The sequence below is a fragment of the Nyctereutes procyonoides genome, unplaced genomic scaffold (genome assembly GCF_905146905.1).
Source record: "Nyctereutes procyonoides isolate TBG_1078 unplaced genomic scaffold, NYPRO_anot_genome, whole genome shotgun sequence".
NCBI classification, from domain to species: Eukaryota; Metazoa; Chordata; class Mammalia; order Carnivora; family Canidae; genus Nyctereutes; species Nyctereutes procyonoides.
Window position 1 is genome coordinate 26,046,294 of NW_026575024.1, and position 26,909 is coordinate 26,073,202.

The 26,909-nt window shown below is 50.3% G+C and overlaps 1 protein-coding gene across 2 annotated transcripts in view; it reads left to right on the plus strand.

Moving 5' to 3' along the window:
• The window catches only part of NOL4L (nucleolar protein 4 like), a 130,686-nt gene that overhangs the window by 48,998 nt on the left and 54,779 nt on the right, over positions 1-26,909 (plus strand). For both annotated transcript variants that reach the window (XR_008662092.1, XM_055307554.1), the window contains exons 2-4: positions 273-428; positions 6,886-6,997; positions 16,814-16,923. Coding sequence is in view for 1 of the 2 variants with exons in the window: in XM_055307554.1 (XP_055163529.1) it covers positions 273-428; positions 6,886-6,997; positions 16,814-16,923 (378 nt within the window). In the remaining variant the exon portion in view is untranslated. The remainder of the gene's footprint in view (positions 1-272; positions 429-6,885; positions 6,998-16,813; positions 16,924-26,909) is intronic.

Sequence of the window (26,909 nt, forward strand, 5' to 3'; positions counted from 1 at the left end):
TGGTTTTTTAATTTGTATTTTCGTTGTTGTCATTCTCTGCCCATTGTTTTTGGTAGATTTAGTAGCAGAAGCCACCCTGACTCTGGTGCCCCCGTCCCTGGGTCCGTCTCAGCCAGCTCCTTCCACCCCCAGCCCTCCAGACCTACCACTGGAGGCCTTGCGGGTCAGGTAGCAGCGCCGTCCCTGCCCCCGACCCTTTGCCAGGCCTCGGGGCCCAGCTCTCACCCTGCTGCCATCCGCGACACTGACACAGCTTGTCTGCCCTGTCGCAGGGGGCAGATGGCCTGTCGGAGCCGGAGGGCATCTCTCTGAAGCGGGTCGCTGTGGTGGAAGATTTCTTTGACATCATCTACTCGATGCACGTGGAGAGCTCGGCGGAGCCAGGCAAAGCCCCCAAGCACGCTGGGCAGAAGAAAACCTACCGAGCGGTGAGATGTCTGTCTCTGGGCCTCTGTGGGCAGCCTGGGGCCTTGGCAGGAGGCCATGGGCTGCGCACATGTTGGGCGGGGGCAGGGCAGGGAGCTGAGGCGTGATGAAACGGCCTTTGGGGACCCAGGGGGGCACAGGGCAAGGGCACGGCAGCCAGAGATGGCTCAAGGGGGGTGAGGGGGCGGGTTCTGTGGTCTGAGCACAAAGGAGAAGCAGGTTGAAGGGAGTGAGGGAGGGAAGGAGAAGGATGAGAGCAGGAGCAAAGCCCTCCTCTTCCTAGTTTCTGCTTCGCTTGTTTCCTCGCCCCAGCCCCTTGCAGCCTGCTCTGGGACTGTGGGGGTGGGGGTGGCCAGATAATAATAATAGAAAGAGCAAATGCTTCCATTGCATTTACTGTGTGCAAGGCCTGCCCTACATGCTTCCTCTGTGTGAGTTCATTCAATCCTCTACCACCCTATGAAGTCAGTACTGGAAGTTCCCCAGGGGAAGTCTGAGGACATGGTCTCTACCTTCAGGGAGATCACAATTTTATTTGGGGTAGGGAGGCTGAGAGCAAAACTGAGACATGAGAACCAGAAATGTCTCCAAGACTAGCTTTGAAGGAACAAGAGCCCCCAGGGCATTCAACGGTGGTACCTCCAGACACAATACATGGGCATTTAGCAAAGACATGTCCTCAACCTCCCCATGTGTGACATTCAGTGCCAAGCCAGGGGGGCTTCATGGAGAAGATGGCATATAAGCTGGCATTCTAAGCTTGTGTAGGCAGAAGGGAGCAGAGATAAGAGTCTAGGGGTGGGAAACGTCACATATGGGGAGGTAGAGGAGATGGAAGCCAGAGCAGGCGGGGCCTACCTGTGTTCTGGTCCCATCCCCCTGTTGACTGCCATTGCCGTAGCTCTCGCAGAGCTCTGAACCCAAGACCCACCACTAAACCAGTAAAGCCAAGCACTCTACTTTCATTCAAGCTTCAGAGCAGTCATGTGACTGCAGTTCCATTTTGCAGTTAAGGAAACTGAGACCCAAAGAGTTGATCTACCTGCCTAAGGTCACACAGCACTTAAATGGCAGTGAGCTGGTGTCCTCATGCCCCCCCATGTGTTGACTTTTTTTCTGACTTCTTAGAGACCTATCCCTTTAACCAGGTTTCCCCACCCAAGGCAGCTGTGAACTCCAACCCCATCCCTATAAATAGCCTTGGACTGCTGTGGAGGTGGCCTGTAGAAGTCCGTGATTTTCCCATATGGCCTGATTTTTTAAAATTCCAACTATCTGATTTGTCCTTGTCCTCAGAAGATGGCCTTTGGGGATGCCTGGGTGGCTCAGTTAGTTAAGCATGTACCTTTGGCTTGGGTCATGATCCCGGAGTTCTGGATCGAGCCCCACATCGGGCTCCCTGCTCTGCAGGGAGCCTGCTTCTTTCTCCCTCTGCTTGAGACTCCTCCTGCTTGTGCTCTCTCTCTCTCTCTCTCTCTCTCTGTGGTAGAAGATTTCTCTGTCAAATAAATAAATAAAATCTTAGGAAAAAAAAAGATGACCTTTGCCCTAAATGAGTCTTATGGATGGACCCATGTGCCCAAGGACCTCAGAAGATGAGGGTTTGGGCTAAGGGATACTACCTGCCCTACACCTCCTGCTTCTCAGTACATGTGTGTTAGGAAAGGGAGTTCTGAGGGTATTCCCACCAGAGGGTCACAGATGAAGGGAGTGACACCCAAGCCAGAGACTTTGCAGGCCACTTGGTAGTCATGAGACCTAGCACATTTTCTCAGCATTTAATTTGCCAGTGCCCGGCAACTCACATGTGCCAGGCTCTGCGCTCAAAGTACTTCCCGGGCACCAGCTCTCTGAGCCTTCCCGTGTGTGAGGGTGTATATATGAAGCAGGTCCTACTTTTATCTCCATTTTACCAATTAGGAAAATGAGGCTCTGAGGGAAACATAACCTGCATGGAGGCCACCCCACTGATGTTCAGAGCCAGGCCGCTGGCCCCCAGAGCCTGTGCCCTGACCACTACACATCCTGCCTTTCTACAAACCCCCTGTGGTCAGCTAGTAAGCCCGATGACTTGCTGTGGTCAAGGTAAATGGGCTTGGGCCTGCCAGACCACGTGACTTCCTGGGTCCCCTTCACGTCCAGCACCAAGCCTCACACCACAGGCATTCCCTAGGTATTTATTTAAGATTTATTTATTTGTTTGTTTATTTATTTATTTATTTATTTATTTATTTGAGAGAGAGAGAAAATGAACGGGGGAGAGGGGCAGAGGGAGAGCATCTCAAGCGACTTCCCGCCCTGATGCGAGGCTCAGTCTCACAACCCCGAGATCATGACCTGAGCCAAGAGTCAGAGGCTTAACCAACTGACTGAGCCACCCAGTTGCCCCCTTGTTGCTGAGCCACCCAGTTGCCCCCTTGTTGCATATTTATGAAGGCCAGGTTGCAGCCTCCGTGCTGTCGGGAGGGCAGGGCTGGGCTGGTCCCGCCAGCCTCTGTGTCCCTGGGCCAGCTTCTGTGTCCCTGGGCCAAGCGGACATGCAGCCCTTTGCTCTGCACTTCCTGGCTTCTCGTCCATATGCCCGCCGCGTGCCCCACTTCCCGCTGCCCAGCCTGGAGCTGGCACATGACTGGCAGTGGGCCAGCTGGGCGGCACACAGAGCTGGAATTTCAGCAGCAGGGCCAAGGCTGAGTGGAGCAGGCCAGGGCCCTCCTGTAGTGGGTGTGAAGGCCAAGGGGGCTGCTGCACCTCCCTCCTCCCCAGTGTGCCTCCGCTCCCTCCCCCCCCTTCCCCATCTGTCACCCTTCTCTTGCCACCCTTTTCCTTTTTTGGGGGTGGGGGTGGTGCCTGGATGCTTTTGTCCCCCTTCTTTTCATCTGCTCCCATTTTCCTCAGCCCAAGCCTTGCTCTTCAGTCTTATCCATGTCTGGGAAAGAGCCCCCAAGAAAACTCAGTGCTGAGGGCTGCAAGGAGGCACAGCCTGGCCTCGTGGCATTTGCATCGGGCCCCTGGCTGAGGGTTTTGGGACCTGTCTCTGTGTGTTTTACCAGACCTGAATCCTGGGACTGCCTTGCCCATCTGTAGGGCACCTGGAACCTTCCAGATTCTTACAGGTCTGTAGTGTCTACAGGAAGCAGGGGCCTGGAAGGGCAATAGGCAGACTTGTTCAAGGACATTAAAGCAAGCACATTCTTCTGTGGGGAAAAAGAAGTTTCTAGCACCCACCACAGTCCAGCAATATATCAGAGAGAACAGGTAATGAGCTTTCTGAAACTGAAGGTATATACAATTCAGGGATAGAAGGCCATTTACAATGGATTATGCAGGGGATTCCCATTTGGGGCAGGAAGTCCCTGCCTTACTGAGATGCACTGTGACCAGAGGACCCAGAGGACCCGTAGGGGGACTTGCCCATGCTCCAGGATCAGGGGAGGGTTCCAAGTGGTTCTACAGAGTTCCCTGATCCCACACAGAGGACTGGTCCTTTTTCAAGGGCCTTTTCTGGAGTCTGTACCCATTTGGGTTGGAGCAAACTGTTTGCTTCCTTTCCCAGGGTGTTGGTAGGCTAGATCGAGCTACAGAGTCTGGATCTGGTTGCCCAGACCATTTTGGAGTTGGGGCCAGATGTGGTCAGCAGCTGTTCCAGGCCCACCACGTGCTAATCCACCGCAGGGCAGCAGGAGGATCTTGTAAAGTGGTGCAAATCCCCCCAATTGGCCTCATCTGTCCTTGTCGGCCCCTGAGCTGGGGAGCAAAAATGGGGCCTTACAAGTCAACAATTCTGCAAATAGCTTTTGCTCTCCCTGCCGTGAAGTCTCCCTTCATTTTACCACTAAAAAAAAAGTGAAAGGTTGCAGTGTCCGGGCTGGAGACCCCAAGTGCAAGGCAGCAGGCCTCTAAGGGAAGCTAGCTGCAAGCAGGGGTCCTGGGGCTTCCCCTCCTTAAACACAGCAGCTCTATCTTTATCTGTTTCACATTTTGGGCTTCAGCACGAGAAACTATTTCCAGAACTGTGTCTGGAGCTCCGAAACTATCTGAAAACCACCATCTTATTGACTAGAGCATAAACGAGGATTGTCCTCCTTTCAGCTCATCCCCAGGTCCTGTGGCCTTGGGCATCAATGTAGTTGGACAGAAACAGAGATCCATTTCTCATTTGGACAACCAAAAGATGCCCAAAGAAGACTGAAGGCCACACAATGCTCCTTCCTCCGTGAAGGCCTCTTTAGCAGCATGGAGCTGGGCTGGACTCTGCACTTCACTGACATCCCCCCTCCCCCTGCCTGGAGCTCTTACTGAGGCTGCACACAGGGCAAGGCTTTCCTCCAGGGAGGGAACCTATACTTCTTGAGTCCACCCTCCCCCCTGCCCCCTGCCGCCCCTATGTGGGGACCCAGGGCCAGAAGGTGTGCGCCCAGCAGTCCCTTGCCCTGTGTCAGGCCAGCCAGCTTTGCATACTGCTAGGATCCCAACTGAGGCCAGGAGAGCTGTGGCCACAACTCTGCGAATTGTAGCTGTACCCTCAGTGGGTCAGGTGGCAAGTAGGGCTTTTGCCCGTGCTGCAAGCATGTCAGAGCAGCGAAGCAGCGAGGCCAGGAATGCTCTCCTTAAGTGCTGTAAAAATTATTTCTCTGCCCAATGGCAGGTGAGCTCCATATCGTGAAGGAGGGCTGTTCCTATGGTATCAACTTTCCTTTTCCCAGCAGACCATGACACTCCTCCCCCAGGTCCTCAACTCATCTCTTATACGTCTGACCTACGATGTCACACCTTGCAGTGCCTCAGAGGTCATCTGTTTGCCCAACTCTGCCACAGCCCGGCTCTTTGCCCAGCAGGCACCCTTCCCACTTGCCTGTTTACACGTGCCATCTGTCTTTCAGTGGAGCCCAGTCCTCTTAATCCTGAAGGCCTGAGAGGGACATGCCACCCCTAAGATTTCCAGGCAGGCTGGGCTGGGAATGAAGATGTCCGTATATGTGGCAGGAAAGCCCCCATCCTGGAGCCCTAAGGCCCCAGGAGGACGGGCCGCATGCCCTCTCATCCACCAGCTCCAATCAGAGAGCAGGGGTTTGCCCTTGTCCCTGACCTCCAGAGGAAGGCAATCAGACAGGGAATTTGGAAGGGAGATAACTCATCAAGGAGCCTGCCTGCTCCGCAGAGCATCAAATCAGCTGAGAAATAACAATTGTGTCACCAAAATTAACTCTACCTTTGCAGCCGGCCACCAAGCAGGAGCAGCCCCCCGAGCTCCACAGACCAGCTGAGCTGAGGGCACAGCCTGAGCTGGTCCTCTGAGGGCTTGGCCACAGCCCTAAGACGCCACTCACCCTCCCCAAGCCCATCCGCCCTGCCCTACCCTACTCCACCTCCTGGCCACCACAAAGAGCGGACAGGACACTCGTGCATCCTGAAGGAGCAGACCTGGTGCTGTCCCCTCCCTCTGGGCGGACCAGAGCCCTCGGCCAACTTTCCCCGGCTGGGCTGCGGCGAGCATGATGGAATGCTGGGCTGATGCTGCCCCTTAGTGGAGAGGAGCGGGAGGGCCCAGGCTCTGGGAAATGTGCGAAAACCAGCCACTGGGCAGCTACCAGCCTCAGCAGGGGAACCTGAGCCTGAGAGTTCGCTAAACCAGGGCCAGATCATTTCCTGAAACCCAGAGCAAGAAGAGATGGCTGGGCTTCTGGGCCCACTCCTCCTCCTTCCCCACTGCCCTGCCCAGCCTGTTTCTTGTATTCCTTCCCATTTACTTCACCTCCCTTCCCACCTCCTTGGCTAGGAGAGGCCCCCTGGAGGCAGTTATGGAGTGGTGTGACCTGGAGCATGGGCTTTGGTCTGCCACCACCTCTAACAAGCTGTGTGACCTTGGGCAAGTAGGTCTACTTCTCTGGGCCTTGTGACCTCACCTGGAATTGTGCTGGTTCTTAACAGAGTGTCCAGTTTGAAAAATCTAATCCCTTGGAATCAGACATTCACAGCTCTCCCTAAAATGTTTTTGATCTGCGAGTTATTGCAGGAAGAGCTTGTAGAACCTTGGGTTCTATTCGTAGGCGCAGGGCCAGTAGATTTGGTGGGTCTCAGTTTATCCACAATCTCTTAAGAGTGGAAATTGTTTCATCCTCCCCTAGAGCAATGTTTAGAAACTCTTTCTTTTTTCAGGAGCAACAATAAAATACTCTGAGAGGACTATTACTTGTTAAAACATAGGTTAGATAATCTTTAAATGCTTTTGCCTTCTCAATTTCTAATTCTTTTATTCAAACTTTTAAAACAAATGGTTTTCCATAAGAGTACTGACTCATTTCTGTGGCTAAGAATTGAGGACACCTGCCCTTTGCTCCTCAAATCCTTTCCCTTCCTGCAAGGGCCAAGCACATGCCACCAAAGCACAAACCTTGGCGGCTTGGTGACCAGGTGGCCTCGCCCTCGCCCATATAATGAGCAAAGCTCCTCTGTCCCCAGATTGCGGAGACCTATGCCTTCCTTCCACGAGAGGCCGTGACCCGGTTCCTGATGAGCTGCACAGAGTGTCAGAAGAGGATGCACTTTAACTCCAATGGCCTAGAGCCCAAAGGTAGGGGAGGGGGCGAGTGTGCTGGTGGCTTGGGGGAGGCTGGGGGTGGGGCTCCCACCAGCAGGGTCTGCCCTTTGCTGCCGCAGAAAGAAAAGTGCATGGCCAGCGGTTGTCACAATTCCCAGTGGCCAGTGTGGGTCCATTGCCCAAAGCACCTCATTTTTGTTGTTGTTTTCTTTAACTTAAAAAAAAAAGTCAAATTCCATCAAAAAACTGATAGTGCATTCCTACTGTCTTTCAAGACCCTCTTCTCCCACCAATGTTCCTGATGGAAATGATCACCTCTCCCTGTTGCCTAAGCTCCTTGATTCTTGCCTCCCAGGCCTCACCCTGAGAGCAGTGTCTTCATGGGTCTGGTCTCACTGCCCTTTCTGTGAGCTCTCTGAAGACAGGAGCACACCTCCTACCACGTGCACCTTTTTATCCTGTAGTCCCACCCCTGCCAGCAGTAGGTCCTCCCTGAGTGTTCCTTCCCTACACACATCCGGGAAATCTGGGGAGATTACTTAGAATTCAAATGCCCAGGGCACTTGCCACCAGCCAAACTTGGTCCCTTGGACCAAGGTCCCTGCTCTCCTGTTCTGCCCTGCCCACTGAGATACAGCAAGGACCCCCACCTCAGTCTCCTCACTACCTCCCCCTGAGCACCCCCAGAGGCCTCTGGTAAGTCTGGGGCCCATCTCTTTGCAGGTGGCTTTGGCACAGCCAGGTGGGCCAATACATTCTGCTGGTAGGGTTATAGCTCTGCCGTGAGTCATGGTGCCCAGGTGGGCAATTTGTCAGGGCTCTTAGGCTGCTCCTGGGCATCAAGCCTGTAAGGGTTGCTAAGTTGGTGGGTGTTTTGCCTGAGGATGGGAACAGACTCAGAATGAAGGGCAAGCTGGGCACTTGGGTGCTACCCAAGTGGCATCCACCATTTCTGGAGAAGGAAAAATCAACAACAAAGCTCAGGGAGATGACGACAAAGACATTGGAGCATAGGTGTCGAGTGGGGTTTGTTTGTTTTTTCTCTCATTTTGGTGGTCTCTGATGCACGTGGGTGACTCTGACGCCAGCTGACTCACCAGATCCAGAAGCCTTCCTGTCCATGGGGTCCTTAGGCTACAGCTGCTTTGTCTGGTACAGTGGGTATCTTCTAAAGCATGTGGGGCAGGAACGTGTGTCTCATACTTCATAAATGCTGAGGTCCTGTTTTAAGAGCAGAACCCCCCAAGACCACGCTGGGTGGGTTCGAACCACAGCTCTGCCACTCAGCAGCTGTGGGTCCTGAACAAGTGATTTCATCTCTCTGAGCCTCAGCCCCCTCATCTGTGGAGTGGAATTAATCATGGTACCTACCTCAAAGGGCCGGTGAAGCTTAAGAGTTAATTCCTGTACTTGGCATGGGGCTCGCTGGCTGGAGGAGTGAGCTGGGGTTGTTACAGTTATCATAATCTCGATGTCTCCAAGGCCCCTACCCCAGTTGGCCTGGCCCTGGCCATGTGGCTGCAACCCTGGTGCCTGCAAATAGGCCAGGAGGGCTTTCCCTGCTGCACCTCCACCCTGTCAGGGTCTGGGTCCCAGGGGCGTGTGCCCTGCTGGTAGTTGCCTGTCCCTTCCTGTTCTGTCCTAATTGTTTCCATAGCAACTGGCAGAGTCAGACACTGAAGCTCTAGCCTAGAGGAACAGGCAAGGCCAAGAGGGGCCGCATTTGTGGGCTGCTCTGGGGTGTCCGCAGGCTCCCTGTCTTCTGCTCCCTTGCTTTCTGCTGGTATGGAGGACATTCCTCACCTCCCCCACTCCTCAGTGAAGGCTGCAAGGTATCCGTCTGGAGGCTGCAGCTCCACTCCTCCTCATCTGTGGGCTTTGGCATGTCCAGGAGGGCGATGCTGAGCACAGCAGCAGCCTGTTTCTTCTCCAGGCTGCCACCACTATGCCCCCACCCCCAGGGAGGAGGAGGATGGGAGGGAGGTGGAGAAGGAGAGGGGAAGAGAGAGAGAGAGAGAGAGAGAGAGAATGTGAGCACTCATGCCAGCAGGGAGCCGCCTAGAATATAAACCAGCTCTGTGGGTTCTGTGCTAGAGACTCTCTTTCCAGGGGTTTGCTTCAGACAGGACAGAGAACAGGCAGCTGCGTGGTATCCGTCCTTCAGAATGCTACTTCTCTGTCCACAGGAGAGCAGCTTCCCACACAAGGAGAGGAGGAGACACTGAGGGAGTAGGAGACAGTGTGGCCTATGGAAAAGTAAAGGCGGGGGTGTGGGGGGCATCCAGTGGGCCTAGGTGGGGTGCCTGGACCTGGCTGAGTGTCCTGTGGTAGGTTGGGGACCTCTCTGCTCATACCAGCTTCTACGATCCTATGAGGTATCTCTCCTAGCTTGCCTGAGGAAATGGGGCACAGACGAGTGTCATGGTGAAATCGGTGGTCCAAGCTCCACCAGAAGGCAGGAGAACTTATGTTATCATCACAAAAATGGGTGTGATGCCTGTCTCTTGGAGTTAAATTAAAGGAGGCCATTCTGTAGGGCGCCTGATGCAGCAGGCACCTGGGAAACTTCAGCCTGTTCCCTCGACCCTACGGCATTGTACCACCGTGTCCAGACACAAGAGTGCCAATGTTTGGGTGGCTCCACAGGGAGACACCCGGTCAGTCACCGCACCTAGGTCAGCACCCCAGGTATACAATCTGGATGCTGGGCAAAAGGGAAGAGATTGTTTTCTGGAAGCTGCTAGTGGAGAGCCTGAGAGTCTAAAAGGCTCCCCTGTCTGCTTAATGACCAGAGGCATTAGCTGCCTGGACTCCCATCGCCAGCTGGCAGGGTGTCCCTTCTCTTACCCCAGCTAAGAGCTTGCAGATCTGACCTCCTCCTCCATGCTGGTCTCTCTGGACGTGGCCATACTGCTTGCTCCTTCATAGGCACCCCTGTCATGCTGGCTCTCCCCCTTCCCCACCCTGCCCCAAGCCCCAGAAGCAGGCCTGTGTTCCTGTCCCAGGAAGGTGGGGCAGGAGGGGGACAGGGAACAGGATGGAGACTTCTCAAGGGGCTGTTGGGAAAGTGCCTGGCTTCCTGGCCTCGTGTTAAAAAGAAAGAAAGGAAGCAAAGCAGCCTCCCCTGCCCAGCAGTTTGTCCCCGGCAGAGCGTGGGGGCCTGGACAGTCCCGTGCCCTCCCCCAGCGCCGGGAGCACAAACAAAGGAGGCTGCCGAGGATCAGGAAGTCCAGGGATGGGAAGTTCCAGGGCCTCCTGGCTCCACGCTCCTTTTCCACCACCCCTGAGTGAGTCCAGGCATAGAGGGGACAGAGAGTGAGAACCAGCTGTGCCCTCAACCAGCCCCAGCTGCCGGGGAAGGGGGCCTCTGGGGAGGCACCTTCCAGTTTCCTTTGGTGTGACAAAATATTGTTTGTATGGCAGCAAACCAGGAGTTAGTAGTGGGCAAACACATTATCTACCAAAGGAGACAGAATCGTCCACTCAGGTGGTATTTTCTTCTCAACCAGGCCCAGACTCCTCTGTGTGGTTCCAACCTGCTCTGTGCCTGGCCCCTCCAGATCCTTCCTTCCTGTCTTCCCCCCATGTGACCCCATTCCAGCTGATTCCTCTGCCCCTGAAAAGGAATCTTTCCTGTGCTGGCCTGGTTGCTGGCCTCGCCTGACCCAGTTTTCATACTCACTTGCTGTGTGACATGGGGAGGGTGTCTCATCTGTAAAATGGGGGTATTAATACTAGTACCCACCGCGTGGAGCAAGAGGGTCTGCGTGGAACTCCCAACCGGTGCTGAGTAGCTGTCAGCTACATGATTGAACGCTGTTCGGATCCTCTCGGCACAAAGCCATTGGGAGCTACTCTAGAGCCCCCTGAGCCCTTCCTCCCCTGAGCTGTAATGGACTCACCATCAGTCCCACCCCGCTGAGTCCCACACCTTCTCCCCACCCTGAACGCAGACACATCAGTGCTTCTTAAATACTCGGCTGGTCTACTGATTCACATCCCTGGGGAAGAGGCTTTCCATCACCATCTGAGCCAGCCCCAGGCCTCAGGTCTCTGTTTCCACATCTGAACACCACCACAGGCTGGCTGATCTCATGGCTGCTCTGGGCCCCCATGATGCACACATCCTTCAACATCCAGCCCTGCCTGGGAGGCTTGCCACCAGCACCCGAGGCCACGGGGTCTCTGGGCTGAGTTCTCCCATTCTGTATGTGAAAGCTCAGGAGAAATGCCCCCATGTGCTCCATCGGGAGGAGCAAGGGCCACTACCTCCACCGAAATTTGCCTCGATTGATGCATGCTGTGGGAACCCCACTGTGAAGGTCATCATTTGGCTTGGCCTGTGATGATTATTGATCACCACTGATTATTTCCTTTCTTTCTTTAAAGATTTTATTCATTTATTTGAGAAAGAGTATGTGTGAAAAAGAGTTTGCACACAAGTGGGGGGGGGGTAGGAGCAGAGGCAGAGGGAGAAGCAGGCTCCCCCTTGAGAAGGGAGCCAGACATGGGACTCGATCCCGGGACCCTGGGATCATGACCTGAGCCGAAGGCAGATGCTTAACTGACTGAACCACCCAGGTGCCCCTCACTGATTATTTTCAAGGCTGGTAAAACCAGGGCTAGCTGTTTAGGCAGGTCTCAGTTTTCCTTGGCAAAGGGTGTTGAAACATTTCTTTGAGTGGTCCCTCTGCCTCTGTCACCAGCAACCTGCTGGATCATAGTGGTTCTGTGACCCTCGCAAACTCCTCACTCCCCAGGGGTGTCAGGTTATTTTTAGTGACTCGAGTGTGGTCCCTCTCTATGCTGACCACAGCAGAGGTTGGCCTGTCTCAACAGAGCCCGGGGGTCCATTTGTGCGTCCACCTTAGCTTCTGCGTGTCCTGGTATGTGTCTCGCCCGCAAGCACATGACTCTGCAGAGCTCCTGCTTGGCCCCTACTCCTCACCTCTTTCCTACCGAACCGATCTCCTGATGTGAGCCACTTATCACCTCCAGAACCGTGGGCCTCCTGACTGCTGAGAACCCCGCCTGCCTCTCTCCTCGCCTTGGTTCCACAGCCACTCCCTGGCACCTTCCCTCACCTAGAATGCCCCCTGCTCACCATGGTCCTGCCTCCCCACCAAAACTCGCACCTCTGGAGGCACAGGTTGCTAGCATTTTGCTGCACCTGGATCTCTGATGGATTTGTGTGTCTGCGCGCGCACAGGGTGTCCTGGCTCCTCCTCTTGAGCCCCCCCAGCTTGCTTCTGGGCACTTTTTTTTAAATTATTTTTTTTAATTGGAGTTTGATTTGCCAACATATAGCATAACACCCAGTGCTCATCCCGTCAAGTGCCCCCCTCAGTGCCCGTCACCCAGTCCCCCCGTCCCCCCGCCCACCTCCCTTTCCACCACCCCTTGTTCGTTTCCCAGAGTTAGGAGTCTCTCATGTTCTGTCTCCCTCTCTGATATTTCCCACTCACTTTCTCTCCTTTTCCCTTTAATCCCTTTCACTATTTTTTATATTCCCCAAATGAATGAGACCATATAATGTTTGTCCTTCTCCGACTGACTTCACTCAGCATAATACCCTCCAGTTCCATCCATGTCGAAGCAAATGGTGGGAATTCATCGTTTCTAATGGCTGAGGAATATTCCATTGTATACATAGACCACAGCTTCTTTATCCATTCATCTCTCGATGGACCCCGAGGCTCCTTCCACAGTTTGGCTATTGTGGACATGGCTGCTATGAACATCGGGGTGCAGGTGTCCCGGCGTTTCACGTACAGGTGATTTCTGAGCTGTGGACATGCTGGGGAGGGAGCAGCCTCCTCCCTCTTCCTCAGACTACTGTCCTAGCCATTGCTCCCCCACCCAAGCCAAAATGCCTTCTCATAAGCAGTCATGGTATTGTAGGCAGGCCAGGGGTGTCCGTCGGTAAAAGGAACACAGTGCCTGGCCTCGCTGGATGACCGAACATGGAGAATGGGCATGACGCCGGATGAGCTCTTCCTTTGCTGCTCTGACCAGCCATCCTTAGGGGACGAGGGTGGCCCTGCTCACAACTCTTCATCAGATAACCATGTCTTTGAGGAAATGAAACAGAAATGGCAGAATTTTCTGTCTGAAGACCCAGGATCTGAAAACAGGAACCATGGCTCATCTGAGTGTCTCAGGGTGGTTGCTCAAATGTCTACCTCACGTAGTGCTCCCAACCCCGTGGAGCTGGTGTGGGTGGGGAGGCACGGGTCCCAGCATGCTCCCGGGGGTCAGGAGGTCAAGTCTGGGCTGAGGTTGAGGCGGCAAGAAGAGGACCCAAGGACGCTGAAACCAATTTTAGTTGCCTTACAGCGCCAGGTGCCCGAACAAAGGTGCCAATGTGCAGCCTGTATCAGAACCCTCTGCCACAGAACCAAGAGGAAACCTCTAGAAAATGATTTTTTTTTTCGGCCCATTTTAAGCCAGTGTCTGAGATATAGTAGTGACATTTAGTTCTTCTTTGAAGAAAAAAATCTTCCTTGAAGAACGCAAAAAAGTCTGAGTGTGACAACACAGCTTTTTAAAAAGCAAAAAGTTCTGCATTTTTATACAACTCGTTAAGAAATGTTATTCAAGGGGATCCCTGGGTGGCTCAGCGTTGAGCACCCCCTTCGGCTCAGGGTGTGGTCCTGGAGTCCTGGGATCGAGGCCTACCTCAGGCTCCCTGTATGGAGCCTGCTTCTCCCTCTGCCTCTGTCTCTGCCTCTCTCTGTGTCTCTCATGAATAAATAAATAAAATCTTTTTTTAGAAAAAGAAATATTATTCAAGCTGTATGATCACCAGAAGTATGCCACCTCCAAAGGACACCCGTCGTCCCCAAGACCGGTCTATATGGACTCCATTTTCTGTAGGGCTGTTTTCTCTGTATCAAGCAGAGACTCCCTTGCCCCTTTGGGTAGCTTCACCCTCTTATTTACAGGGGAGTTTTTTCCTTTATTGGTAAAATATTCATAACATAGAGCTTGTTTTTTCAATCATTTTTTTAAGTGTGCATTCAATGGCATTGATTATAGTCACACCATTGGGCAACCATCACCACTGTGTGTTTCCAAAACGTTTTCACCACCCCAAACAGAAACCATGTACCCGTGAGGCAATAACTTCCCCTTCCCAACCCCTAGTCCCTAATAACATCTGTTCTACCTTCTGTCTCAATTTGTGGGCCTACTCTAGGTATTCCATTTAAGTGAAATCATATAGCATTTACCCTTTTGTGTCTGGCTTCTTTCACTCAGGTGTTTTCAAGGTTGCAGGGACCTTCCTGGCCTGGGCTCCAGTTCCTCCACTATGACCCCAGTACCCACTTGGCCTTTAGCTTGTCTTTCCAGCACAGTGGTGATGGTGGAGGGTAGGCTCTGGCCAGTCCAAAATAGCTCCGGTCCAGAAATCCTCCTCCTCACATTGCTCAAATCCCAGCCCATGAACAGAACTAGGCACCAAAGGGAGCTTTGGAGGCAGAAAGAGGAGGCTAGAGAATGCGTAACCAGAACTATTCCCCAGGGAGAGGGTAAAGCAGGGTCAAGTGACTAACTGGCCAAATGAGGCCCCACTTAGTGTGACAGGTCCCAGCAGGTGACTCCAGGGCTTTGAGATTGGTCATAGCAGGAGGCATCTGAAGAGGAAGCTAGACTGGGGAGGGGGGTGACAGGCTCCCTTTCAGTCATGCTCCCCATCTTCCTTGATTTACTCCTGTGCCATTTTAGTCTGTCCACCTGAGCACCCAGAGCGGCACCTAAGATGCAGAACACAGAGGCTGGGTGGTATCCACTGCGGCAGCCCCTGCAGAAGGCAGCTTAGCCAAAGATTTTTTTTTTTTAATTTTTATTTATTTATGATAGTCAGAGAGAGAGAGAGGCAGAGACATAGGCAGAGGGAGAGGCAGGCTCCATGCACCGGGAGCCTGACGTGGGATTCGATCCCGGGTCTCCAGGATCGCGCCCTGGGCCAAAGGCAGGCGCTAAACCGCTGCGCCACCCAGGGATCCCGCCAAAGATTTTTAAGAGTCATGGAACAGGGATGCCTGGGTGGCTCAGCAGTTTGGTGCCTGCCTGCGGCCAAGGGCGCAATCCTGGAGATCCAGGATCGAGTCCCATATCGGGCTGCCTGCATGGAGCCTGCTTCTCCCTCTGCCTGTGTCTGCCTCTCTCTCCCTGTGTCTCTCATGAATAAATAAATAAATCGCTAAAAAGAAAAGTGGGGGGATCCCTGGGTGGCTCAGGGGTTGAGCGCCTGCCTTTTGCCCAGGGCGTGATCCTGGAGTCCCAGGATCGAGTCCCACATTGGGCTCCCTGCATGGAGCCTGCTTCTCCCTCTGTGTCTCTGCCTCTCTCTCTCTCTCTCTCTCTCTCTCTCTCTCTCTCCCTCTCTTTCCTCTCTCTGTCTCTCATGAATAAATAAATAAAATCTTAAAAAAAAAGTGTCACGGAACAGTCCTACTCTTTGACCCATGAATTCCGGTTTTTGGGGTATTCTAAAAAGGACACAATCAGGGGTGCCTGGGTGGCTCAGTCGATTAAGTGTCCAACTCTTGGTCTCAGCTCAGGTCATAATCTTGGGGTTGTGAGACCGAGCCCCACATTGGACTCTGCACTCAGCATGGAGTCTGCTTGAGATTCTCTCTCTCTCCTTCTGCCTCTGCCCTCCCCTGGCTTGCATGTGCACACTATAAACAAATAAATAAATAAATAAATAAATAAATAAATAAATAAATAAATTCTTTAAAAAAATACAGTCAGAAATACGTACCAATATTCACACATGAAGATGTTCCCTGTAGTATTGTTTATAGAAGCTCCCAATAGGAAACGACCTAAGTAACCAATCATAGGTGAATGACTTAAGTAACTTATGATAAAATAGTACACAGGTATAAAAATGCTGTTTGCAAAAAAACCAAGATTTTTGACGGTGGGAGAAATGACGATGATGATGTTAAGCAAAAAAAACAAAAAAAAAAACCAACTTTTTTTAAGTAGACTACATAATTTTCTGTATGCATTTTAATATCAAGTACATAACAAAGAGAAATCACAGGGAAAAAAACAACAGAAGCATATGCCAAGCAGCTTGGTGCACTTATTGGGGTTTTTCTTCTTTACATCTCTCCACACTTAGCAAATGCTCTAGAAAAGGAACATGCATTACTTTGATCTTCAGGACAAGAAAGCAATAAATGGGAGGAACAGGCCTCCTCTCTACATAATTAAGAAGGGACGAGAATTTGGGAGGCAGGTACTGGAGGCCTGGCCTAGACCCGCAAGCCATATGGTGCCTGACCTTGCTTTTGGGAGATACTATGGGGGTGGGAGATGGGGTCAGGTGGTCGCAGCCCGTGGGTACCCAGGAAGCTGGCTTAGACCAGGATTGGAAACATACATGCCTCTGAGGGCCTAGCAGGTCTCATGATCAAGTGAAAATGTGCATAGGAAATGATGGGGACGATGGCAAAACAGAGAGCTCACACCCTGTCTGAAATAAGGGGCTGCTGCAAAGCTGCAGCGGTGGTTGGCCATGTGGGGAAGGTGAGCCCTGGGTGACTGGAACTTCCATTTCTCAAAGAGGCCAGATAGTCCTGATCTTTAACATCTGAACTCTTACTAAACACTGGCACCAAAAAAACAAAACAAAAAAAACCACTGGCACCCAACCCAAACCCATTTTCACCACTCACCAGCCAGATGTGGATGGTGAGCCGCCAGCTTGTGAGGTCCAGCCCATCTTCGTTCTCCTCAGGCTGTGTTCTCCATGTGGGCAACAGGCTGTGTTGCCTGCCAGGGGGCCCAGGGCACAGACTGAAAATGGCCTCCTTTTGTTCTTTCTGCCAGAAAATGAACCTCCCTCTCCCCTGGTCTCCGGGATCATCGATTACAACATGCCCCTCACCTCCACGTACCTGAAGCAGATGAAGTTGCGGGTGATGAACTCCCAGGAACAGGTAAGGCGTCCGTCTCTCCTTGCCCTGCCTGGGAGCGTCCTAACCGGCCTGGATGCAGCTGGTTCCTTCTAAGATGTGGGGCCCACGGCGTGTGTAAACACACTGGAAATCAAAGAGGCCCTTATCTGGTGATCTGGGCTCACAGTCCAGGCTAAGGGGGGGTGGGAAAGAATGTGTTCCTAGTTAGGGGTCTGCTGGGCAGACAGGCCTGCCAGGTCTTCAGTGAAACCCAGGAAGCTCATGCTTCACAGAACTTTCCCCAAGGGCAGGGGCCAGGGAGGGGGTGTGCCCAAGCCATAGACGTTGGCTCTTAGGTTGCTCTCTCTCTGCTTTGCCCTTTGTCTGCAATGTCACTCATCTCCTTTCCCCAGGGAAGTGAGAGAGGGCCCCCGGCTGCTCACCTATGGCCTCCATCACTCTGGGGGCCCAAACAGGCCACAGGGATGGGCCTGGGAGGGTGGCCTGTGTAAGATAAGGCCCTGGGGCTCCCTGGCTGTCCCAAGACTCCCCAGCTGTAGATTGCCAAGTGCTGTCAGGCACCATGGAAACAGGCTATGAAAAGAAAACCACTCTTGTCTGCCTCCCCACACAGTCTACCTTCTAGCCCTTTGCAAAGCGGGTAGCATGATTGTCCTTCAAGGGGGACTAGGTGAATGCCACCCCCGCCCTCCACTACTACCCAAAACCAGGGTAATAATTTCTCACCTTCCAATTTTCTCATCTGTTGTGACATATGAATCTACCTTTGTAGATATCTGTCTTTGAGGCCTACCTAGAGGAGTGGGTCTCCCCTCTCCACATCGCCCGACTGAAAGTCTGACTTCCAGCCCTGGGTGCAGTGTCCCACATACTGCTGGTCTCCTTGACAACCCAAGCACACGTTCGCAGATTGGTGCTTTCTCCACAGCCAGCTCCAAGGCGATATAACAGGACACGTTCAGGTAGCATCTGGGGCTGTGGCACCCAATTCGAGGATTTGAGCTGGCTGGCTTGAACGTGCCACATCTGCCTTTCTCTAAGGAGGGATGGTGTGCCCTCCTGTCCCCATACTATGCCCAACCCCTAACGGTTGTACGAGATAAGCTTTGTTCTCAGCGGTAGAGTTGTTTGTGTCTCTGTGCCTCCTGCATCTTCTCACCTGAGATGGTCTGTTCTATGATAGTTACATCCCTAAGAAACTTCATGTGATCGAAAATAGTGCCTATGGGGCAAATGGTGGGGGGTTTCTAACAGAATGGTAAGATTGTTTCTGTGCAGGAACGTCAGTAATAAGGATGGTGCTTTGGTTACTAGTCATAAAATCTAAACACCACTGTGCATGTTCCGCGTGAGATCTCTGACTCCTGTTCAAGAGTAATTTCTTTTCCTAGAACCATCTACACTGTCATGAGCACCTGGCTTCTCACACATTCTCATCACCATTTTCATCTGTCACCATAAAGTGTGGAGCCATTTGAACAACTTGTAGTACAGCCTCACGGCTCGCTCTTTCCTACAAAACGGTTCTAGATCTAGATCTCCACCAGAACCAGTGGTCAGTGTAGCCCATGGATCCTGTTATATTTTGTCTTGTTATACAAATTCTTACTGTCTGTGGGGAATTAAAACTATTGGTTAGGTACATTTGCAAGAATTCAATCATTCAACAAATATTTATGGAGCCCTACTCCATGAGCCAGGCTGTAGGGATGATCAAGTCTTAGGAACAACTGTTACTAGTTATTATGATTTGGGGGAAACAAACACTAATAAAAAAATCACACACCAATGCCCAGCTCAGGGCAGGTAGCGATAAACATTTGGGGGAAACATTAGTCAGTCATCACAGCGCAGCTGTGACAAGTGCCATGCGGGAGGACACATGGTGCTGTGAGTACTCTTAGATGAGCATGAGGGGTGAATCAAAGCAGGGCTTTGTCTCAGAAAGGGATGCCTGAGCCAAGATGGAGGTCTGAGGGAAGAACTCTAGACTAAGGAAACAGCTTGTGCAAAGGCCCTGTGCCTTGAGGGAGGACAGTACCCATGACCCAGAATCTGAGACGCTAATATGGCTGCTGCAGAGAGTATGAGATACTCTGTTACTGAAGAAAAAGGGAGAAGACACATGTGTTGGGCAAAGAAGCACTTGATGGGTATCTGAATGAACCGAAATTCATGAAACAAGATAGATGAATTACCCCAGTGAGGTTTAGGCTACTCACAAAGGAAAGGCGGATTGTGGGAAGGTGTTTCTCCCCAGGATGTTCTGAGAGTCCAGCTGGGGCTGAAGTTGAGAGCAGGTGTCTCAGAGTCAACCATGTATTTCTCGCCTTCATTGGTACTTCCCCAGGTGGGGGCCCTCGGACAGTCTCTGATGTTCTCCTTCATGCTGCAGGAGATTACAGGTGCACACCTTCCTGGCAACACTGGGCAGGAGAAAGAACATGGCACCTTGCACACTATGGCCTTTCATCTGCCAGGCTCCAGCACTTGCCACATAGCAGTGAGTTCTCCAGGCCTTGGTCTCTCAGGCAGTGTGTTCTTTTTTTTTTTTTTTAAATTAATGAGAGACACAGAGATCAGCAGAGACATAGGCAGAGGGAGAAGCAAGCTCCCTGCGGGGAGCTCAATGTGGGACTCAATCCCAAGACCCTGGGATAACACCCTGATCCAAAGGCAGACACTCAACCACTGAGCCACCCAGGGGCCCACAGGCAGTGTGTTCTACAGCTGGGCATAAGAAATTGCTTTGCTCATTAGATTATTTATCTGTAGGCACAAGGAAGGGCCAAGGACCCAGAAGTCTTTGATTCTTCAGCTTGAGTTGAAACTAAAAGTACGTATATTTGAATTGGTAGCTTCTTTCCTGTAGGGAAGTCAGAGTTGGGCTCCCCTTGGGGTCAGTGAATGGCCCGTTGTACAAATGCAGCCAGGGGCCTGGCTCTGCCACTGTCAAATCTCATGTGCTGACAAGGCTCTGAAAGCAGCTTCATTCCCCGAAGCATCCCTCTGACCCCGAAATGCTGACAGAGGACACCTATAGTGTTTGCAAATCACTCATGCAGGCCATATAGAAAATAAACCCAATTCTAAAGTAACAGGAGCTGGGATAGGTGATATTTTATTATACTTATTAATTTATATCTAAAAACTCTGAGGGAGAAAAATCCCAATAATTCAGCTTTTTCAGGATTAGATATCCAGGAGACAAATAATAAGGCAAATAGACATGTTTCTCTCACTTTGCTTTATTTTTGTTTTTAAAGATTTTATTCATGAGAGACAGAGAGAGAGAGGCAGACACATAGGCAGAGGGAAAAGCAGGCTCCCTGCAGGGAACCTGATCAGGACTTGATTCCAGGACCCTGGGATCACGCCCTGGGCCAAAGGCAAATACTGAACCACTCAGCCACCCAGGTGCCCCCCACACACACACTTTTCTTTGAGCAGACAATGAACAGGTGGTGGGGCTTACTTGTAAACTGGACAGAACCATGTTACTTGTTGTCCAATTATGTCAAATTAATATGTGGGGAAATGGGCCCTTCTCCACAGAGGATATTAGGTAATATGAAAATCTAATAACACTATTCACACAAAGAAAAAAAGATTCTTCTTGAGGGCTGATTCAATACAGCAAATATTTATGGTGTCCTCAATATGCAAGACATTTGGGAGTCAGACGCCAGCCTCCCAGGACCTCCATCCTAAGACACAGAGACCAGGAATTATCATCGCAGTGGCCACATTGAGCCAAAAATAGGGGAGTGTAGTCTGATAAAATCTCTTTTCCCCCTTACTTGGGAAAATTCTCATAAAGACATAAAACTGAAATTACATTTAGTTGTACTGAGAAATGTATGAGGAATACATTTTTTCGTAGGTGGCAAGGCAGGAAGGTTTCATGAATCGTGGACTGTCTTGGAGAATGCTCTGTAGCATTCTCTGATAAGATGAGGCCCCAGGGAGGGATGCCACACTCGTAGGGCTGGGGCAGCTGGTAAATGCCATCTACAATGTCTGATCTGGCAAATCCCCTTTTAGGGCTGTGTGCAAGATGCACCAAAGAGGAGCACTAGGGTCTCTTCTGCACATGGCCACTGGTTCTCTATTCTGTGTAACTTGGTTTTCTTTCATATATATATTTTTAATTACACAGGTTAACACCTGGCCTCAATAGCCAAGAGCAAAAGCCTGGTGATAAAAATCGCCGTCATCCCACCACTCAGGTCACTGAATATTTTGGGGTCCAGCCTTCCAGACTATTGAATAGAAAGAGGATTTTTTTGCTCTACAAACCACATTCTTTGCTTTTCCAATGCTGATTTTCTTTTTTTTTTGTTTTTTAAGATTTGATTTATTTATTCATGAGAGACACAGAGAGAGGGAGAGAGAGGCAGAGACATGTAAGAGGGAGAAGCAGGCTCCATGCAGGGAGCCCGATGTGGGACTCGATCCCGGGACTCCAGGATCGCGCCCTGGGCTGAAGGCGGTACTAAACCTCTGAGCCACCCGGGCTGCTCCCAATGCTAATTTTCCATATTATCAGAGCCCTCCAGAGGGAGTTTGCCCTCTGGGCCTAGATGTTTCCACCTACCACATAAGCTGGTTATGTAATTTTCCTATCATTCACTTTCTCCTTCACCCATGTCTATCACCCACCCACCCACCCATCTACCTATCCATCTGTCCATCCATCCATCCATCCCTCTATCCATCCTTCTATCCATTGCTCACCATAGCCAGGCATGGTTGCAGGTACTAAGGAGATAGTAGTGAACAGAAGCGAGTCTATGCCCTGCTGGCTCTCACAATTCAGTGAGAGAGACAAGGAAAACTGAAATCAATATTCTGGGGCCTTAAAAGAGGAACAGAGGAAGGACAAGAGAGTGAGCTGGGTGGGCACTGTTGTAGGCACTAGGTTATCACTCACTAGGCACCTGTTCTGGGGTGCCTGGGTGGCTCGTTGGGTAAGCATCCAACTCTTGGTCTTGACTCAGGTAGTGATTGCAGGGTCCTGAGATCGAGCCCCATGTGGGGCTCTGCACCAGACATAGAGCTTGCTTAAGATTCTCTTCCTCTCCCTCAGCCTCTCCCCACTTTCCCACAAACAAACAAACAAACAAACAAACAAACAAACAATTAGGTACCTGTTCAGCGTGGAACACTTCACACCCTTCAGCCCTTGCCCTCACAGCTCTGCAAGGTCCCATGATTATCCTCATTTTGCAGATCCCATAGCTGAGTCTCAGCAAAGTTCAGCATTTGTTCAAGGTCACACAACCACTGACAGGAATGAAACTCAGATTTCTTCCTTCTTTGGACCTGTGCACCCGCCAGGGCCCCAAGCCCTGCTTCTCTCCACACTTACTGAATGACAATGTGCTGATTCGAATCTGAAGCAGATATGCAGTGCATGAGGTTGGTGGAGGGAAGATGTCCTTGGCAGAGATGCTGACAGAGCACATCAAGGGCTTTGTTTGGCCTGGGAACTGGGATCTGCCTTAAATATTTGATGCTTAAGGAAATACCACGAGAGGAATTTGGCAGGGGGCTGGGGTTGGAAGAGAGTTCACCCCTACCTTGTGAATGCTCAGTTATCTGCAGGGGTACATGTGTAATTTAATTTGATATAATGCACATTATGGGTGATGCTATCCTGATCTGTCCTAAGATCCCCATATTTGAACCAAGACCCTAATATAGAAATCACATCCATATCTGGAAGGAGAGAGACAAACTATCTGTATTCTTTCCCCTGACATGTACTTCCATGTTATAGATATGGAGGCTAAGCCCCTTGGATCTACTGTTTTTTGGTTCCCAGAAGCCCTCAGTTCCTTTGCTCTGACCAGAGCATCCTCTTGGGCCTCCCCCTTCCCCGGTGCCTCAAGTAGTGCTAATGTCCTGCTAATGGTTCTAGTGGTTCTCCCACCAGCATGTGAAGTGGTGCTGCTCCTCTGTTTAAGCCCCACTGATGGAGGCTTTTACCGGGCTCCATTAACCTCTGCCTCCCTCTCTACTGCCTCTCTCCTGGCCCAGAGTTTTCCTTGGGTAGGAGAGGAGTGGGGGGAGTGTTCTCCTCTCTCCAGACACATGTGGGGCCTGCAAGGTCCGTAGCCCCTGCCCAGAGCCTCTGGGTTCTCCAGAGGTTGGGCCCTCATGCTCTTTGCAGCCACACCTTGCAGCCAGCCAATGTGGAGAAGGACTATTCTTTTTTTTTTTTTTTTGGAGCAGGACTATTCTTAGCCAGGATGCCAGCGCATCCACCTAAGCAAAGACCCTAGAGGCAGGCTGACAGTACCAGTTCCACTACCTACCAACTATGTGACTTGGGGCAAATTGCTTCATTCTCTGTGCTTTATTACTCCAGAGTAATAATAATACACCTAACTCAGAGTTATTCCAAGAGTTGAATGATGCAAAGCAGCTCAGTACTTAGCACAGTGCCTGGCACATTAAAAGCATGGGGGTAATCTCAGTGAACTCTCCTGCTGTTATGTACCTGGCATCTAATAGAGACAGGGAATGAATAACTTTGTACAAGAGACCAGCCAAAGCTCTCAAGGAGTTTTTCTTAGTAGATGGGACAGCAGCCATGGAACTGTGACCCAGACAGAAAATGGAGGCAAGAAGGGTCCCGGAACCTGTCAGATGATGTAGGGGACATTTGCTTATTTTTAAAGGAGATTCGGACTCACATTGTAAACCCCCTGGACAAAGAGGGCCCATGTGAGAACAGTTGAGAGGTGACATCTCTAGGAGGACCTGAGCTGGTGAAGACCAGAGCCAGTTTGGAGAAAGGAGGAGGAAGAAAGATGAGGTGGAGGAGGAGGCACAGAGCATGGGCCTTTCTTGGCAGTGAGGCCACATACGAGCCCTTTCCTCAGTCAGCACTGGGGAGCTAAGCAAGGATTTGGGCAGGAAATGAGCCTAATCCAAGTGTGGAACTTTCTCAGGTTCCAGTCTCCCTAAGTGCAGGAGGAAATAAGCCCACTCCAGAAATCTCTCCACATTCACTTATTTTTTAAAGATTGTGATAAAACATTTGTAATATAAAATTTGCCATTTTAGGCTTTTTTTTTCATTTTAACCATTTTTAAAGTTTATATATTTTTTAGCAATCTCTACACCCAACATGGGGCATAAACTCACAACCCTGAGATCAAGAGTCACATACTTTTCAGACTGAGCCAGCCAGGCACCCTGCCATTTTAACCATTTGATTTATTTTTATTTTTTATTTTTTTATTTTTTTTTATTTTTTATTTTTTTTTAAATTTTTATTTATTTATGATAGTCACACAGAGAGAGAGCGAGAGAGGCAGAGACACAGGCAGAGGGAGAAGCAGGCTCCATGCACCGGGAGCCCGATGTGGGATTCGATCCCAGGTCTCCAGGATCGCGCCCTGGGCCAAAGGCAGGCGCCAAACCACTGCGCCACCCAGGGATCCCTATTTTTTATTTTTAAAAATATTTTATTTATTTACTCATTTTAACCATTTTAAAGTAGACCATTTGGGGACGACTGGGTGGCTCAGTCAGTTAAGGGTCTGCCTTCAGCTCAGGTCATGATCCTGGAGTCGGGGGATTGAGCCCCACATTGGGCTCCCGGCTCAGCAGGAAGTCTGCTTCTTCCTCTGCCCCTCCCCCTGCTTGTGCACTCACTCTCTCTCCCTCTCAAATAAATAAATAAATAAAATCTTTTATTTTTTTTAAGATTTTATTTATTTATTCATGAGAGACACAGAGACGCAGAGACAGAGGGAGAAGCAGGTTCCATGCAGGGAGCCTGATGTGGGATTTGATCCTGGGATCATGCCCTGAGCCAAAGGCAGATGCTCAACCGCTGAGCCACCCAGGGGTCCCTAGAATCTTCTTTTTAAAAAGTGGACCATTCAGTGGCATTAAATACATTCACAATATTGAGCAACCATCACCACTATCTCCAAAATTTTTCATCGCTCCAAACAGAATCTCTGTAGCCATTAAGCATAGCTCCCATTCTCTCCTTCTCCAGCCCCTGGTAGCCACTGTCTTACTTTCTGTCTCTGTAAATGTGATTATCTAGGGACCTCATATAAGCGGAATCACATATTTGTCCTGTGTCTGGCTCATTCACTTAGTGTAACATGTTCAAAGTTCAGTTGTGTTGTAGCAGAACTTCATTCCTTTTTATGGCTGAATAATATTCCATCACTTGCTAGGCCACATCTTATTTATCCCTTCACCCTTTTGGGTTGTTTCTTCTTTTTGGCTAACTGCATTCACTTTTTAATCTTTTAGACCAGGTTGTGGGACAGGGAAGAATTAAAGCAGGGCTCTGTTTCTTCTCTCTCTAAGTCCTTGCCCCTCTTTTTGGCTTTCTGTTCTCATGAACACTCTCAACCTCAGAAGGACCCCAAGAAATGGATAGACCCAAAGCAGATGTGAGAGGCTGTCACTTAACCTAAACAGTGCCTGACTCACAAGGAGAAGCCATAGGCACTGCCTCTGATACCCAGATTTAAGAGCTTGATAACAATAATGATCTCCAGGGAACCTGGCTGCCTCAGTCCAAATACCGGGTGACTCTTGATTTTGGGATTGTGAGTTTGAGCCCCACATTGGGTATACAGATTACTTTAAAAAAATAAAAATCTTTAAAAGCAAAATAAAATGAAACAATAATGTTTTCCTCCTTCCCCTTCCTCAGGCTGCACAGCAGCCCAGGCAAGGTGTGAGCTCAGAGGAGAAATAACAAAAAGGAAAAGTTTCCATGTCCCCTGTTATGGTTCATTGTATGTAGCCTTTGATGGTCTCTTAAGGAAGCAGAGGTTCTGATGTATTTTTAAAAAATTAAACAGTAGTCTCCATGGAATAGAAATAAAATTTAAATTTTTAAATCCCAAGAAAAAAAATAAAGAAACAAAGAAAACCTGATCAATGCAGCAAGAGTAATTAAATGAAGGAATTAAAGAAGAAACAACCAAAAAGATATATGATAAACAGAAAACATAAATAAGCGAACAGGAACAAAACTAAGTACCAGTAAATTGCAGTAAATATAAATGGGTTAAATTCCACTGCAAAGAATAAAAAAGGCTCTGATGAGGTTTATTTAACAGCAAAATCTATTTGGTATTTACAAAAGACTTTTTTTTTTTTTTTAATGACACAAGACGAAACAAGAAAGAGAAGGGAGTACTGCTACTCTCAAACAAGTGAATGTTCAAGGCAAAAAAGCATTAAATAGTGGAAAGGGAGATAGAACAGGGAAAAAGCAGTTTCCCAGTAAGACTTCAGAGCCTCTTGATCTTGGAGGTCTGCCCTTGAGGGAGGTTGAGGAAATGTTTGGCGCTGTGGAACACAAGTAGCCCCTCTAGGCTTTACCATGAGAGGCAGCATCCTTTTTCCATGGCCGCATCATCAGTCCTTCACCTTTTGTAATTTGTGCTACTGTGCTGCTGTAGCTACTTCTCAGACCAGGATCTTCAAACTTTGACCATCTCTGTTTGTTTTTAGAAATGTGCATGGAGCAGCATATGGAGTGGACCCTGTAGTGCTTGTGAGACTGTGGGTGTGCTGCCTTGGCTACCTGGAGTTTAGTCCTACTCCCTCCTCTCCTCATTGGGTTCATCCACCAAAGCACACTGGGACCACTTTCTTAGTTCTCAGCTTCCTTCTTTTCTCTCAACTCCTGGCCTTCCTGATTTCCTTTTCTTGTTCTGTCTCTTGACTCCTGCCTCTCAGACGCCCTCAGGCCTCTAGGGTCAGCCTACCATTACCTTTATGTAGTTGAACTGAAGGGGCCCAACTTGCCTCCATGAGAGCCCAGAAAGGACCTGAAATTGCCCTGGCTCCATTTTCAGGATCTGAGAAGCCATTGCCTAAACCTTTTTCTGTCTCAGTAAATCCCTGGCACAGTGGAGGGTTTGTGCTGCAGCAAGAAAAACAAAAAGCAACTAAGATACTGACCTTGACAACACTGCTGTTTGGATTTTTCCAGGCAAAGAATGATCTTGGAG